Raw genomic sequence first — 18,455 nt, forward strand, 5'->3', positions numbered from 1 at the left:
ATACAGTCAATATAGAAACCATTCTTATACATCAACATTCCAAATGTATAAATTGGCACTTCAATTAAAATGAGCAAATAATATAAACAGGAAATTTACACACAAAAAGTAAAACTGATAAATATGTTCCAAAGTACAAATAACCAATAAAAATATTAAAAATATCCACCTTCATTAGTAAAGAAATGAGATAGAAACGATGTTATTTCTACCTAAACTGGCTAAGATTTATGAAAGTTCTAATACTTAGTTTCAGTAAGAGTGTAAATTTACATTGATCTCTCATACAATATTGGCAAGAGTCATATTTGTTGTAGTCTTTCCCAAGGTCATTATGGAACTGACCTATGCTTGTCATTATACCAAGAAATTTTACTTGTGAGAATTTCTTTTAAGAAAATAATTAAGGGTGTGTATGACCCTAATGATGTTCATTGCAAAGTTTCTTTAGTAATCAACAAAAGATGATTTAACCAAAAACTGTATGTATGTCACAGTAGACACTTTAGAGTAATTAAAATATTGGACAGTTGTGTATTTATTAATAGGCAAAATGTTCATGAAAAATAGAACAGGTTTTTGAAGGATTTACACAAAGATCTTAATAATATCTGCCTCAAATAGGGTAGGAATATAAGATTTGTTTGTTTGCTCTTAAGATATTTTTTTTGGTAATGAACACCTACTATTTTTATAAAAATTAAAAAGCACTATTTTTTAATTTTAAAAAATTAAAAAGGAAAACAGTGTCAGAAAAGCAAACACATGTGGTATGTCTTCTGTGTTTTTTAGAGGACATGATCTCCAACACGAAATCCAAGTCTATGACCTGGGGGAGGTATATTCCAGTATTGGAGGTAGATCATAATTAACACAGGCTGTCAAGATCATCCGACAAATTCCTTTCTTTGATTCCAAATTCCCCAAGCAACACTGTGATTACAAAATGGCTTCTGATTCTATTTGCCTACTGGTAACAAGGGAATGTCTATTGGACACAGTAAGGTTCTACCTCCCTAGAATTATATTTCTCTGTGTAAATTAATTACTTGATAATGTAGTTCTATATAATTATTATCAGAAATATTAATTGGTTTTTTCTCCTAATGATTTATTAATGTTTTAATTTTTGTTTAAAATATCTCAGGTGAGTTTCAATTATTTAGAGAAGAGACTTGTGAATACTATCTCAATCAAAAATTCAATATGGAGATCAACTCTCAAGCTAGCAAAATGCACATATAATATTAAAAGAAAATTTGTAGTGTAAAGATTAGTATTTATTCCCATTTCATATTAAAGGAACAAATGAGTTTTTCTTTTTTCTTAAATAAACAGATTTTTTCTTAATCCATATCGAACATTATTTAAACATCCTTTATTTCCATGTAGATTATTCTGTTCTTTGTTATTTCTGTTTTTCAGATTTGGTTTTCTTCTGGAACTTTTATTCGTGCTGATCTTAATGACTGGGGCATATCCAGGGCCTCTACTTCAGATTATAGAAATACTTTGGGACTTTGTGGCACCTTTGATGAAAATCCAGAAAATGATTTCCATGATAAAAATGGGATCAAAATTGGTAAAAAACTTAATAACTCGCTGCTTTTATTAAAGAATGGAGGTAAGAAAGTAAATTGTTATTCATTAGTTGTGTTAGTCAGTATTCTCTAGGGAAACAGAATCAACAGGAGATATCTGTAAACAGTATGAGATTTTATAAAATTCTCTCATGTGACTGTGGGGATGCACAAGTCCAGATTCTGCAGGCAAGTTGCAAACCAGGGGCTCTGATGACAGTCCAATGAAAGTGTTTTTTGAGTTCTTGGGAGATGTTGGCTGTCCAAAGGCAAGCTGGGGAATCCTCTCTGAATGCTGAAATCACTTCCCCTTTTAAGGTATTCAGCTGATTAGAATAATCATCACTCATTGCTGAGGGCAATCTCCCTGATGGATCATAATTAATTAAACATCTATACAATAAACTCACTGATGACTAAAGTCCATAAATGTCCTTGTATTACAATTATCCCAGTGCTTGCTTGACCAAACAACTGGGCACAATTACCTGGCCGAGTTGACACAATAGCCTAACCATCACATTAGTCATTATATTAATATTAAATATTTAAAATGAGTGGTGACTGTTCCATTTTTGCAGCATATTACTGGGTAAAATGTTCTCATCCAAATGACTGTTCTTTTCTTTTTTTCCTATCTGGAAGGATTCTACTAGGAAAAAGCATGTTTAATATAAGGCCAATTTCTCAGACATCACCTAGAAAACTATTCTACTGTACCTGTTCAATGGACACATCTTCATTGTATCCATCTTCCAATCATCTGGGCAGTGTATCTCAGTCAGAAATTTCTTCAGGTTGCAAAGACCTCGAACATGTCAGTTCCTCTTCTTTGATACCAGAACTAGATGTCACCTCTGAATACATTAACTCAGAAACTCTTTTCAGAGGGCTCAACAAGCACATATCTCCAGAAGAAAATAATTTGAATTTCTTTCCTCCTGAAAGAAAGCATGCAAACCTAATCAAACTGGACTTAAATTTACAAACATACCCTGAGAATGACAAACAGGATGTGCCAACAACTTTGGGCAATGAGAGACATACAGAGGACCAGGGAAGACACATCTGAAAAATGAGATAGAAACAACAAAGTGGATGGAAATGGCAAATTTTATGAGTTTTTTCCTTTGTTTACTTTTCAAAGTCTCAACCAAACTGACCTTGAAGAGTTTACCTACTTTTTCCCTGAGGACCATGCTGATGAGGTCCACCAAGAGTTTGTCCCCTTGTGACCCACACACCCTCAGGACTCACCGAACACAGCACCTTGGCACTCTGTCAGCGAACTCTAGCCAACTCCAGCGAAGTAAGGAACTGTCTTTTCTTGGCAGAAACTAGAGAGTGTTATAGATATGTGTGTTAAGGATGTTCTGTTAAAAGATTATCTTAGCTGGGCAGAGGCAGGTGGGGCCCTTTTAGAAAATAAATGTGAAAAGAGAATTTTGGAAGAGGGGAAGTATAACACAAAAGAATGCAGAAAGTTCATTGAGGACATTCTCTTTGTATTAAAATGCCCAAATTTATGCAGTGGCAATGGGCAGTGTATGGAATGGGGCTGTGCTTGTTTCCTGGGCTTTAGTTCTTATGATTGAAGTGAATTGTATGGTAAGTAAATAATATCAAACTTTGATATTATGTATGCTATTTGATTATGGAAACTTTTTGCTCTTTGTGTGTGTGTGTTTTATATTAAAACAGTGTTGTTTTTTCAGATTATACAAAAAAATGAAATTATATTAATTAGTAAATTAATAATTTTTCAGTCTTCTCAGTTTATTCAAAGTAAAACTCAAGTCTTTATAATGGCCTACGAGATACAAAATGATCAGGCATGCCATATTCTCTAAACTCATTCCCCCTTTACTGTCACCTTCATTCACTCCACATCAGCAATTTTGGCCTCCATGCTCTTCTTAGATAAGCCAGGTTCTCTTTACCTCAGAGCCTTTGCACATGCTGGTTCTCCTACCTGTAGCACTATTCCCCAGATAGCCTAATAGATATCTGACCTTTTACCAGTCTGTAAACAAATGTCACCTTCTCATGAAGGTCTTTTTAATCCCCACAGTTATTAAGATCTAACACGCCATAAGCTTTATTTATTTAATGTTTATTGTTTCTCAATAAACTGCTCACTTCAATGCTAATTTCATAAGGGTAGAGAATTTTGTCTTTTTGTTCAGTTCTGTTCTCCAGCAACCAGATCACTAACTGATATGTAATGGGTGTTTTAAAATCCTGGTTACATAAATGAAAATGAATGAACTATTTTATCATTTACTATTTCCTTTTTTATTCTTGTATGTTTCATTAAGAATGGCTAAAATAGATGCTCTTCTGTTATTTTCCCCATCTGGATCTCATTTCCTTTGTCAGCTATAATCCCATTTTTTCTGGACTGCTTTGCAACAAAACCCCTCCAAAGAGTTGTCTATAGTTATGGTCTCCTCCCATTCTCTTTTAATTCTGCCACATTGGGCTTTCATCTCCACCTACTTTCAAGGACACTAGGGACCTGACATATTATTAAATCTGGTGATGAGTTCTCAGTCCACATCTTACTTGATCGATCAGCAGTATTTGATGTAGATGACCACTTTCTCCTCCTCAACCAGCCTTTCCAACTCCCTTCTTTCAGTTGGTTAGGATAAAAGTCCTGATATTATCTCTGATTCTTCTCTCTCTCACATCCAATCCAGTGGAAAGTGCTAGTGGATATATTTCAGACATATCCAGAATGCAACCATTTCTCATGAGCTCCATTGCTACCAGCCTGGTTTGAGGCAACAATCATTGCTTAACTGGATTATTTCATTGCACATACCATTTCTACCTCTATAACCTACAATCTAAAATTATTCTCAAAACACAGTGGCAAGAGCTATTTTTGAATATGTAAATCAGGTTGCCTCATTCACTCCTTTGCTCAACAACCTTCATAGTCTTAACCCTATGTGATCTGACCTTTCATTGCCCCCCTGACCTCATCTTCACTTACTCATCTGCTTGTCTGCTCAGCTCCAGCTCCCAACTCCATTGGTGTCCTTGCAGATCATACACATACATACCAGGCACATTCCTGCCTTAAGATATTGCTATTGCAATTCCCTTCTTGGAACACTCTTTTCCAAGATATTCACTTGGCTAAGTCCCTTACCCTTTTCAAGTCTTTGCTCAAATCTGACTTTCTCAATGACACTTAACCCTAATCATCATATATAATCCTGCAACCTGTCAACCCATGTCCAGGTATTCCAAATTCCTCTTACCCTGCTCTCCTTTTTCTTTTTGTCCACAGCACTTCTATTATACTATATATAATTAACTTACTCATAATGTTATTTATTATAGAATGTCCCCTTGCCAAAATGTAAATCTCATGATGCCAGGGATCATTGCTTTGTTGCATGATGTATTTTAAGAGTCTAAAATAATACTAAGCTCATAATAGGGAATAATAAATATTGGTTGAATGAATGGATGAGTGAATGAATGAAATCCATGAGACAGTGTGACTGTGTGCGTGAGAGAGAACATGAATATAGATGGTGTGCAAAAGTGAAGTATTAAAAGAATTCCAGAAAGAAAACTGTAAAAACAGAATGTCTCTAAGTGAGCCATTACTCAATATATATATTTATTTGAGCCATCACTCAAATATACTGAGTCTTTATTCAAAGACTAGTACTTGTAAGTACTAGTAGGATTTTAATTTTTTTCCATACCAACTTTTGTCTCTGGACTTTAGCATACTAATTGTAATATTTAACTCACTTCCTTGTTTACATAAAACAGCATTTGCATGCAGATATTTTTAAATAGTATTCATAAAAAATTTTAATCAGTGCATTAAATCTGCAGTAAACATGTAATTTTTTAATCCTTTCCCTATTACTGGACATTTGAATTTAAGCTGTATCCAATGTTTCCACTCTTATAAATGAAGCTAACAGGAACTAATTATTACATAACTTTCTTTTTTTTTAAAGATTTTTTTTTTATTTCTCTCCTCTTTCCCCCCTCTTCCCCCCTGCCCCCGCCCCCGCCCCCGTTGTCTGTTCTCTGTGTCTATTTGCTGCGTCGTCTTCTTTGTCCACTCCTGTTCTTGTCAACAGCACAGGAATCTGTGTTTCTTTTTGTTGCATCATCTTGTTGTGTCAGCTCTCCATGTGGGCGGTGCCATTCCTGGGCTGGCTGCACTTCCTTTAGTGCTGGGCGGCTCTCCTTATGGGGCGCACTCCTTGCGCGTGGAGCTCCCCTACGCAGGGGACACCCCTGCATAGCAGGGCACTCCTTGCGCACATCAGCACTGCACATGGGCCAGCTCCACACGGGGCAAGGAGGCCCTGGGATTTGAACCGCGGACCTCCCATATGGCAGACGGACGCCCTAACCACTGGGCCAAGTCTGCTTCCCATAACTTTCTTTTATATGCATTTCTGTTTAAAGACAGTATATTATATATTGTTTATTAATTATTATTGAAATCACAACTAACGGCACTATAACTTATTCCATAATGAAGCTTATTTAATGTATGCATTTTCTCTGTAAGCTGCATCACAGCCTTCATGCACTTAGTAACACTAGACAGTCCCTCAACACCATCCCTGGAGACTATTTAAACAGCAAAATCACCAACAGGAAACATAAAAATGCAAAAAACATGACACTAGATATATTGCAATATATAGAATACAGCTGAAACAAGATGGCTTTGTTCAGTCTCAGCTGGGACCATGCATTCAGGGCATATAAAATTTTTTGCTACTCTGCACATGTCTGCATATGATTGTGAAATGCTGCAAGTATTGACTTAAGGGTTACAAATAAATGTTAGTGAGCACACAAGTTCAAAAATACAGAATCCATAAATATTGAGGGTTGACTATAATTGATTTTTGTTTTCTAGAATTAAAAAAAAAAAAGTCCTTTGCTGTTGTTTTGTTTTGTTTTTGCCAAAGAAAAGGGTCCTGAAATTACAGAGCTTGAGAATGCTGAATTTTATGATGTTCAAAAATATGACTGTGATAGAGTGTTTCGTCAAGGCTTCAAAGAATCGCCTTCCATTAAATGTGAAGTTACAAAATTGTAGGTATGTTAATTATTGAGTTGACAAGTAATTAAGTTTTACAAATTACTCAAATTAATTTTATCTTGGATGAGTTTGGTGTATGAATTAGCAACATAATCCCAAAAGAAGTGTTATCAACAAAGCTGAAAAAAATTCTTTATCTATTTTTGTTAACTCAAGTAGTTTTTAAAATAATTTTTCTTGAGTATTGATTGGTCCACTGTTTTTCAGTTATGTTAGCATTAAGAAATGCAAATTTCAACCTTTATGTGTAAACTTCTGTATTTCTTGAAATGTAAAGCTGAAGAATAGAGATTATCCATGAATTGTGAGATAAAGAAATATGAATATTTCCATTTTACAAATCAAAATGTGAGGATTGAGGATTGTCTGCTTTTATATTTTCTACTATTTTCTTTAGTATGAACTTCATACTGGAAAATTTACAGAAATCTAATGTTTGTTTTTCCTTCACCTGCAGGAGGTAGCCATGATCAATTTGATTACACCTTATTTTTATTATTCATATCATCTTCCTTTGCTTTACTTAAGTGAACTTTGATTTTAAGGAGCACTCTTTGAGTTTCTAAATTATGTGCATGGCTAAACTGATAACTGAAAACAACAAATGATAATTTAGCCTTATTTTTAGTTTTTCCCTAAATTAGTGAAACCAAGTACAATCCTGAGTTTGTGATAGTTATTCACAAGAATTATGCTTATTTTGAGATTTTAAGAGTAGAAACTGTCTAATGAGCCAAGAACTATTTTAATCCCAGTGACACAATTAGTACAATAGAAAAAGTAGTTTGAGTCACTTTATTATTATTTTTAGCCCTTACTCATAAATATACTTCATTCTTTGGTGTAATTGTGTAATTTCCAAAATTTCATCCAAATTTTATTTTAATCGATAATACCAAAATGTTTTATCTATCTAAAAACATGAAATTGCTTTAATGAAATTTTAAAAAAATTTAAATTTTTTATTCACTTTAATATCACTCGAGGGTAAAAATTGTGTTGGTCTTGACATAATCACCTGATATCACATGCAATTAAGTGATTTGCTAAGAGGGAATTTTATATACTTTTTTACTTTCAGATATAGTATTTGTTGTTTTCTTTTTTATTTGAATTATCCGACTTTATTTAGTATACTGATAGTTCATCATGGTAATAAACTAATATTTATAGATATAAAAAATGTTGGGCACTTTCCAAAGAAAATGTTTCTGGAGGTATACACTAGTGTATGTAGAACTATTTAAACAGCTATCTTTAGAATTTTCAAATTCAACAGTGTGGTAACATCAGTTTTTTAAGAATAGAATCTGTTCTTCTTTAATTCATCATTTAGATCATTTGAGTTTAAAATGGTTTCATATGCCATTTCAGTTCTTGCAAGTTACCAAACCTGATATAGAACTGACAGTTTGGAAAGCATCTGATCCAATCACCTAATTGTATAGATAAAGGAAACCACTGGCATTGGCAAAGATTATAAGCTAATAAAACACAGAGCCTGGACGACAAATAGGTTCTTAGAATTCTCCAGATATGTCTGTTGGGCTAAATAAGGGACATATATCACATAGACTCTAATCATATCTAAAATGACCCTAATTTTACTTTCTGTTTAACATATGATGGAATCCTGATGGTTCTTTTGTGGTTCACAAATTTAGTGATTCAGTTGCTTTCACAAAATCATTTCCACCACTGAAGGTTATTATGTTACAGACTAGCGATATTGACCAGACTCAGACTCTGAATAAAGTTCCAATTGAGAGCTTTTTTAGCCGCACAGCAACTGCCTCTCCTACGCAGAGGGGAGAGCAGCCCCTAGTCGCAGGGGGAGTTTGCTTATGTAGGTTTTTAGGTTCAGGGCGGGGGGCAATAGCTCAGCAAGCAAGCACGTGCAGAAGCAGGTGTTTGCGGTTAATCAAGCGCTGGGAATTCTATCAGGGGAGATAAGCGGTTGGGGAGTTCTTGTTATTTACAAGGGTCTGGGTCAGGTTGGTCTTTTGGTAGCGGCTGACGACACTTTCTACAGGAGGAGGCCTTGAGATAAGGTTTTACAGTCCAGCGAGCTTGTTACAGAAGCGAGATATATGCGGTTAGTGGGCTGTGGAATTTTCCTCTTGGGTGGGGGTGGTCACAGGCTCCTACTTCTCCACAATTACAAATCACTGATTGCCAGTCCTGTTTTTTCTCCTGGATATTCCAACTTTGGCAACTTTTCTTCCCATTATTCTGTGCTCATAATAGACCTATTATGTCAAGAGTGTCTGTTCTTGTTTGAAATTCAACAGCAGCAGAGAGAGCTAACATGGTATCAAAACCCTCAAAACCATCAACATTTGAGTTTGGAGCAGGTAATTCCAGTCAGGGTTATTACAGATTCTGCTGTCCACTTGCAAAGTCACTGGTTCTGAGACCAGCATTTGCTAAAGCAGTTGTGGATTACTTCAGAGATGTCAGTGTTCCATATAGCAACGAGATTTCTCAGGCCAGCAATAATATACCATGTAACGTACCATGGTGATTTATTATGTCTCAGCCTAATGACTGCACATAGCCATGCTGCAGGCAGGCAAAAGGCTATATGGTTTTTAAAATTTAATCCCCCCAGTACATGCAACACATTTTTTCAATCAGTAATAGAATGCAAGTTCTAGTAAGGCATTTTTCTCTTTAATTGCAGGAGCCATTTCCCAGCCTGCCAGACATCGGTTCATTTTATAAACTTTATTTATACACAGGAAAGTTGCTTATGTAAAGGGAATTTTTGAATTTCCATATAAGTGATTCTAATTTTGTGCTACTTCTCAGCAGCAGAACAAAGAAAGACTATGGCCTATCTTTACATATTTATTTTTCTCCAGGGCAGCATTTCTCTGTAAGAGTGCATATCTGGTTTGGTTGCAGTTCATGGCACATTAGATGTGTCCCCATGGACATGTTTATTTGGAATAAACCTCCAGTTTTCAAGCTCTTCTTCAGCAAACATTGTAGAGGCTTCACCTTTTAGACTATAATCAAGCTGAAAGCATTGCCTCCAGTCATAAAAACTGAATATTAAACCCCACCTGGAGTTCAATTTCATTAGTCTTTTTTTGAAAAGAAACTAGCAAAATCCAGAATAGAAATACTATTTTATCCAATCTGGCAAAATCGTTCAAGCATCTCATTTACTAAGTCGACATGTTTGGTGCTTCTCATTCTGTTACCAATTTTGCAAAGAAATTCGATATTCTTTGAACATATCACTTTTTAACTTTCCTTTCTTTTTCACTACCATTTTAGCTGTGGAGATATTATGACCTCACTGTACTTTCTCTTTAATTCCACAACCAGCACTCAATGCATGAACCATAAAAGAAAAGGCATGTTTAATAGAATATGAACATTCGAACAATGAAACTAGTCTGGTACAGGAACTGGAAATGCAGTATTGAGAAGGCAACTAATTTTCTTAAGTTTAGAATAACATAGTTGATGTCAAATTTCAAAGAAAGGGCTAATTTTAATAATCTTAATAACCAAATAAAAAATACAACCCCTTTTTTGTCAAGGAATACTAACGACTAAGATAGATCAGTCTGTTATCAGATACTGATGTATTTAGGTTTAAGATATAAAAATGATAAAACTGAGAGGGAAAAGAACTGATTTGAAATTATCTTTTTTTAAAACTTAGGATAGAAAATTGAGAACACTTGCAATTCAAAGTTTTTTGCATGAAATCCTGGTATGCCTTGCTGCTAACTGCTTCTTTAATTGTAGGTGAACGTGGCAGTTAACGAAAGAATCCACGCTCTAACAACAAATCACAAAACGGCTGTCACCGTGAAGAGGTCTGTAACTTTGCATTTGATTTTTCCATCTCGGCTCATTCCCAGCTGTTCGAGTTTGGATTAAGGCCTTCTTAAGCGTTTTACTAATTCTTTGTTGGTGGAAGATGCTGGGAATGTTTCTCCACACATAAACTGATCTTCGTCATAAATCACTATTATAATGAGAGAGCAGCTAGGACACGTTGCCGCGCCTTCCCCGTTCTCCCAACCATCCACGGTAATGAAGAAGTAATGCACTCTCCATCTGTTAGAGGGTAGAAATAAGTCTCCGCGTCCCCGTCATGTTGGAAGTCTTCCATCTCCACCTCGTCGTGAAAGGCCGCCATGGTCACTGGGGTCAACAAAACGACTGTGGCCTGCGCCAACCCGCGCCGCCGGCGACGGTCTACCTTGGGTGGCACCGGCCGGACTGGACGCTGTCACCACGCACTGTTGTAGGAACTTTTGCTTCCGGCGCATAGAAAACGACGCACCTCCGAGCCCGAAGGCCAAATGGGTGACGGGTAGTGGTCTCCTTGGAGACACCCGTGGTAGGCGGGGACACCGGAAAGGCCTTGCTCCCTGCGCAGGGGCGTCACACACGGCTCCTCTCATTGGACGGCGGCGACCAAGAGAAGGCGGGGAGCGCTTCCGCTGCTGCCAAGGCTGGTCCTTGTCGCCGGACGCTGCCGGGTGCCACGGGGCATATTTGGCCGGAATCTGAAAGCCAAGTACTGGTGAAGGCGCCAGCTGAAGGTCGCGCTTACCAGCATTTACCCACTTGACACCCACTCACTTTAGGGAGGCCTTAAGCCTTGCTAACGGCTGCAGCAAGTCCTAGATAGAATGGACCTGGACCTGGGTGTCCCTCGGAAAAGACGCCCCTCTCCTTGCTTCCGCTGAGGCAGCGCCATGGTACTAGCAGAACCTCTAGGTTCTGGGTTTCTAGGTTCTTGGCTATGCTGCATGAAGGAATTTAAAGGTACGGCATTGGGTAGTCAAAGTAGTGAAAAGTTTATTAAACATTTTTTGGAAGTAAGAACGTGCAAAATCTCATGACTTCCCATTGCATGAAGCAGTATTTTTTTAAAAAAAAATGTTCATTGTGGAATAATTTGAAACCTGCAGAAAAGTTGCAAAAATAGTACAGTGCATTCCCAATTATTGTTCGCCCAGCTTTTTATTCCCAATTATTGTTCGCCCAGCTTTTCCTAAAGTTATCATAGCATCTCATATATTCATAAAACAATTATTTTAATCAGAAAGTAAGCATGAAGTGATGTTACTAACTAATCTAAAGACCTCATTCAAATTTTAAAAGTTGTCCATTTAATGGTCCTTTTCCTGGTTCAGGACCTAACAGGGTTTCATATTGCATTTGATTGTCACATCTCTTTAGTCTCCTTGAAACCCTGACAGTCCCTCAGTTTCTCTTGGTCTTTCATGAAGAGTATTGGCCTGGTATTTTGCAAATTGTCCTTTAATTAGTATTTGCCTGAAGTTTTCTCATGATTAAATTGAGCTTATATATACATTTTTGGCAAGAATACTGCAGAAGTGATGGTGTACCATTCTCAGCACATACTTCTAGGAGCTACATGATGTTAGTATATCTTATTACATGATACTGGTGATATAAATTTTGATTACTTGCTTACAGTGTTGTCTGCTATGTTTCTCTACTATAAAATTACTCTTTTTCCCTTTGTAATTAATATCTCATGGAGTTTTTTGGACTATATAGTTTCTCCTCCTATATTTGCTTACTAATTTTAGCACCTATCTGTGATATTGCCTGCAACAATTATTACTGTGGTGTTTGCTTAATGATTCTTTTATATTTTCATCATTTCTATTGAGAGGAAGAGCAGTCCCTTCTCCCAATTTATTTATGGAAGTATATATTTATATCAGTATGAACTAATGGGTATCTGTTTTCCTCTGTGATCTCTTTGCATCAAAATATCCCCTGCACATAAAAGATACTCACATAATATTGATAAATGGAAAAATTTGAGCTGTTTCTTCCTCACTTGAGTTGGCTTCTTTACACAGAAGGGTGGAAATAATCCTTATATTTTCAGATAATAGGTGGAGTCCTGTTTCAACACATAAAATCCAGAAGACCCTACATCCATCTAGGTGTAGATATCATTATTATACCCAAGATATTGCTACCATGCTTCATCTGTTAGAGGGGACCCACTGATAGCTCTGCTAGGCTAGACTAGACACACCTATTTAAATATGGAGATTGTACTCTAGCCTCCTTTTTCAATAATCAAATCTTCAACAAAAGTGTTTCCGCTAGCCATGGACTCGAACTTCCTTGTTTTCTTTTCACTGCTGACTCAGAATATTTAAGCATCATCGTGTTGCATGACCAATTCTGAGGTGATGAAAGCATTTTAAAATCATAAAAATTTTCAATAAATTAAAATAAAAATATTAGCAACAAATTATATCCTTTTGATTTTCTACATAGCTTCCTATACCAAGAAATTTAATCAGGATTTTCTTTTTTAGACATTAATGCATTTTTAACACTGAAAAATAAATAGTTAAATATAATCTGTCACTGGGCATCACCTTTATCACAGTTTCCAGCTGGGGACTGCCCTCTTGAGTTCAAACTTCATAGGACCCATTGTTGTGGGAAACTGGCTTACCTGTTTGTTATTGTAAATGTTACACCTGTTAAATGTAGCAGTTGTTAGATGTTGCAGTTGTTCCCTGTTATTGTAAATGATCTTCCAGTTCAGATAGCAAACAGCTGCTTGGTAGTTTCCCAATAAATGAGAGGGGAATGCTAAGGTTGAGCTTCTCAGTTCCAGAAGCTGTGATTCCCCTGGTCCCAGGTTTGTCTCCCCTCTTGTGTCTCTACCTTTATTTCTGCGTTGCCTTCCCTTCGAGTGAACCTATTGTGAGCTGACTGCAGCACCCATAATCACAAAAACAAATTCTTTATAATGGTTCTAGTTTCTGTGGAAAACTCTGACTAATAAGATTTTGGTACTAAATAGTATCTTAAAGATGAGATTTCTGAATTAGTTCTGGGGTTTTGGGAACTGGTTCTTGAATCACAGTATTTAAATTACATAATACCAAGGATAAGAGTGAATATCACACAATGACTTGTATCTTGTTCTGGAAAAAGGATTAGTCCTTTTCATTTTATACAGAGTAGTTGTGTCATGTTAGAAGAAAACATGACTATGTTATTGTCTTTATTGTAGGTATGATTTGAGGATATGTGTATGGGTGCCAAGTTGTCAAGGAGTGGACTGTGATGGTTAATTTTGTGTCATCTTGGATAGGTTATGGTTTCTAGTTTGGTCAGTGGCCTTCTTGGATTTATGATCAATTGATTGCACCTACAGTCAACAAAGAACAGTGTCCTCAGCAATGTGGGGAGTGTCCTCATTCAATCAGTTGGAGGTCTTCAAAGCCAGCACTGTGCATTTCAGAAGTCAGAAGAGGAATTCGGATTCAGCTTTAGCAGTGGTACTTGCAAAAATTTCCAGCCAACCAGGTTCCCCTGGGGAATTTCAATTAAGGATTTTAGCATCACCTAACTTTATTGGAGTTTTCAACTTTGTTTGTGCTTTCTGGAGTCTAAACTTGTCAGACCCCATGACTGTATACGTACGTGTGTGCGTGTGTTTATATATGTATATATATAATCTTTTGTTTTTTTATATATTTTTCTGAAGAACCTAGGCTAATATACCCTCTCTGGTACAAAGTTAAAATATCCCAAGTAGTTGGAGAATTGACTGAACTTTGGTCCACCCATGGACAGTGGGGTCATGTAAGAATGTGACAGGACCTATGAGGACCAGGTAGATAGAAGGAGAAAGGACAGTTTCAAGTAGAATTTGGAGATGTTTCAGGCAAAACGAGGGTATATATGTGCAAAGAAAAACAATCCAGTGTGTCAAATACATAGACAAATATTTGTTTCCTCGTTACAAAAATCATTGCATATTGACCCATTCTATGTCGCTAATATTGGTAACTTCTTTGATTTGAGCCCTCAAGAAAGTTTTGTTGGAAGAAGCCATTTACATCAAGTTAAGATGTATAAGTCTTCCAGTATTCTGAATAAAACTCATTAACAATGTGATTTTTGCATTTTTGTGCATTTCTTTATACCAGAGATGGTTTTTAAAAAACTTACTTGATTATACATAACTAACTAGCAAAATATTTACATAATTTAACAGCTGTTAATTACTTTCTCATTATACCTTCAGTATAACAGTAGTAAATGGGTCCTTAGAGAACCCACCTATGCACAGATGGTTTTTCAAAATAGCAGAACTATTGATTGCCAGTTACCCGCTGATATACAGCAATCTGATATACAGAACCTGGATCTGATGGGTGAGGAACCAATTGTGAAATGGCAAGTAATGGTGGGAGGGAGGGAGGAAGGAAGGAAGGAAGGAAGGAAGATTTTAAAATTTCATAATAATTTTAGAAGACTATGTTTAGAACAAGTTATCTTATTATAGAACTACATCTTACTGGTATCTAATGATGGTTATGAATTCAGTAATCCCAAAATAATGACTATATATGATGGTGCTTGTCAAGTTTGTGGTCTCTATAAAAATGACTCATGCACTATACAGGTATGTTTCTTTTACATTTATTTTCACATTTACATCATGAGTATTTTCATTTTTGGTGCTGCTGGAATATTGACTATGTTTATTCCACCTGTATATCAAATATACTAATAGAGAAAAGGTTTCCCCACATTTATATAAGGTTGATGAAATTGTTACTCTGCCTGTAAGTCTTGTTGCAGTGGCAAGAGAGGGTTTTCTACCTCTAACATTTGAAAGTGGAGAGTTGCTTATTTTGAAAACAATCAGAAGAGGAGATTCATACTGAATTATTCCTTCACTTTTTAAGATATATATATTCTTTTATTAGAGAGGTTGTGAGCTTACAAAACAATCATGCATAATATGCAGAATTCCCATACATCATTCCTCCACCAACATCTTACATTGTTGTGGAACATTTGTTATAGATTATGGAAGAACATCATCAGACTGTCATCACTAAGTATGGCCCATAGTTTACATTTGGTATATTTTCCATACACCCCTTATTATTATGTTACATTTGTTATAGTTCGTGAGAAAACACTCTCATATTTGTGTTAACCACAGTCTATCTTCCACCACATAGTTCACTGTGTTATACAGTTCAACGCCTTGTACAGTCTATCCAAGTATACACTCAGTGGCTCTCTGTTTCATCACAGAGTTGTGTAATCATCACCTCAGTGAATTTTTTATTGTTTTCCTTAGTCCAAAAGAAAAAAATTCCATACTCCCCTATTATTGATCCTTAACATTCATATAGTAACTTCACTTTACATATGTTGTTTTTCTAGTAGCAGTGATTTTCCACTAAGATATTTCTTTTTGGATCCTAATCCTCTTTGTGGCAAGTGACATGCTTGTGGGTAGAGTTTGTAAAATGTGTAAAGCTAGTATTTTGAAGGAGAGCTTTTACTGGCAACTAAATTTGGTCGATCACACAAATATCCTCCATGCATTACAGAACGATATCACAGAGTGAACTGAGTCCTCAGACTCTCACTGTCTTCTTAACCTATATCCAGACTACTGGGTTTATCAACAGGTCTCTCACACATTAGCTTCTGATTTAACAAGGATGCATTGATCTAATATCAGTTGGCTCTTCAAAACTTAAGCACATATAAACAATATTTATGTATATGACAACAAAGTTTTTTAATAAATTTTAAATCTTTTTTTCCTTGAGAATAGTAATCAGTGCATATCAATAAAAAGTTCTTTTTTCAGAAGTTACTTGAGATCTTTTTCTCCCCAATATTCCATTTCCTCATGAACTACAATAAGTACTTTTTAAATGTTGTTATTCAAGTTTGTTTTAGCCTTTGGTGCTTCTTAATTCTTATATTCATATAATGTTTCAAGTGATGTCAAGAGAAATTTTGCAAAATGAGAAAAGTTCATATCTCCTGAACAAAATTTGCTCTTCCCATGTGAAAAGTGATTGTTATATTTAACAAGCATTATTTTTGTGTATGTCAGCATCTCCTTCAATTATTGTGCATAATGATAGCCTTTATCATTTGTGGATAATTATTCCATGGATCTATTCCAGTTTTAATGTGTTCACTGAACATAGTGGACTGCAAGAGAAAGGAAGGATAACTGTAAGTTAACATGATATGCGGTGGTGGCGGGGGCGGGGGGGGGGGGTGGCGGGAAGCAGCTGTGTTGCTTTATAAAAAAAAAGAAAGCACTGCCTTCATGAGTTTAGTAGTGAAAAAGTAAAAAAAAAGATGGAGAGGTTTTCTTTCATGTACAGTAAATCTGCATAAGGATAGAATGTACATATATATATTTTTAAAAGATTTATTTATTTATCCACCTCCTCCCCCCCCCCCCCACAGCTTGTTTTGCTGTCTCTTCTTTGTGTCCATTCACAGTGCGTTTTTTCTGTGTCTGCTCATCTCCCTTTGATGAGTCATCTTGCTGCATCAGCTCTCCACGTCGCGGGCCAGCTTGCCTTCACAAGGAGGCCCTGGGATGCAAACCCAGAGCCTCCCATATGGTAGATGGGAGCCCAGCTGATTGAGCCACAGCCACTTTTCTGTACATGTATTTTTTTTTACTCACTCCAAATTGATCCATCCCAGCATTTAAACAAAGAGGAAATAATTTTTCTAATGTGTGTTTTTATGCTTATAAAGTATAAAAAATACTTCCTAATCAAAACAGATTTATAATTTACTTTGATTGGAATCATCAGTATATATGTTTCTATCTCTCTATGTACAGCTTTTGTTTTCTAAATATAAACTATTGCTGTATAGTTATTGGTATTTTCCCTTTTTTAAAAATTTCCATTAGGAAAAGTTTGCATTATTGATGGACTCTGCTACGTTGAAGGGGGTAAAAATCCTACCTGTCCTTGTTTGATTTGTAGATCTAACATTTCAAAATTTACTTGGTCATTTTTAGAAAGTAAGTTATTCTTCATTAATCCAAATATTTTCTATGCAAGATATTTTTAAGTGGCTTTAAATAACATAGTACATAATTGTGTTTAAGATGGACAAGCACTGTGTTCAACTTAGCATTTCTTCTAACTGCATAATTTACTTAGCTAGAAGGAAATAATGACTTTTATAAATTTCTGTTATATTGCAATAAGGAATAGAATTTTTATTTTGATACTTAATAGAAACAGGCAATGTGAATTATTAATGGGAGAAATGGGAAAGGTTAGTTCAGGCACACACAATTTGTGCAAATCCAAATAGCTGCTAGTAAAACTGTCTTTCAAACACAAGTACACTGAAGGTCCATTAGTAAAGGTCAGTGGGTTTAGTGGAAAGAAAGCATTACTTTGAGATCAAAGTCCTAAATCCTATTCTTAGCCTTATGTCTGTCCATTTTTGTGCCAAAATACTTCCCAAGGCCACAGGTTTATCACTTTTTAAATAAGATATCTGGACTCGGTAATCTATAAAGTGCCTTCAGCACTATCATCCTGAACCCCTGAGATCATAATATGAAGTACAGCTGGTTTCTGGATATTTTGTTTCACCCAAACAATATCCCAGATTAGAGGTTTGTACCTCTAACTTCTTCACTTTCCCCAATACAACTATGTACAATTCCACCTGTGTTCCTCAGGTTCTCTTCTTTCAATGGGAAGGTTGGGCATCATTAGCTATTATAAGATAAAATTACCTCCTTACCTTGTGTAATTTTATCAAAGAGAATCACACAACCTTATGTTTATATAATGCTTTGTAATATCATTATACATGTTTATGCAATGCTATGTTAGACCATGATTTGTTGCAGATGATTTGTTGCTTAGGTGCAGTACTTAATGGAATACTGTGGAAAGACAAGGCAAGTATTTGGAAGAATT

At 35.9% G+C, this 18,455-nt stretch overlaps 1 protein-coding gene across 1 annotated transcript in view; it reads left to right on the forward strand.

Moving 5' to 3' along the window:
* VWDE (von Willebrand factor D and EGF domains) overlaps positions 1-18,455 on the forward strand; it is a 74,607-nt gene that overhangs the window by 20,111 nt on the left and 36,041 nt on the right. Inside the window, 11 exon segments of the mRNA XM_058296536.1 lie at positions 1,426-1,597; positions 1,600-1,624; positions 2,226-2,690; positions 2,692-2,818; positions 2,821-2,909; positions 2,911-3,188; positions 6,548-6,678; positions 14,753-14,908; positions 15,014-15,133; positions 16,716-16,722; positions 17,429-17,536. Of these exon segments, the coding sequence (XP_058152519.1) occupies positions 1,426-1,597; positions 1,600-1,624; positions 2,226-2,690; positions 2,692-2,818; positions 2,821-2,909; positions 2,911-3,188; positions 6,548-6,678; positions 14,753-14,908; positions 15,014-15,133; positions 16,716-16,722; positions 17,429-17,536 (1,678 nt within the window).

The sequence above is a fragment of the Dasypus novemcinctus genome, chromosome 5 (genome assembly GCF_030445035.2).
Source record: "Dasypus novemcinctus isolate mDasNov1 chromosome 5, mDasNov1.1.hap2, whole genome shotgun sequence".
NCBI classification, from domain to species: domain Eukaryota; kingdom Metazoa; phylum Chordata; class Mammalia; order Cingulata; family Dasypodidae; genus Dasypus; species Dasypus novemcinctus.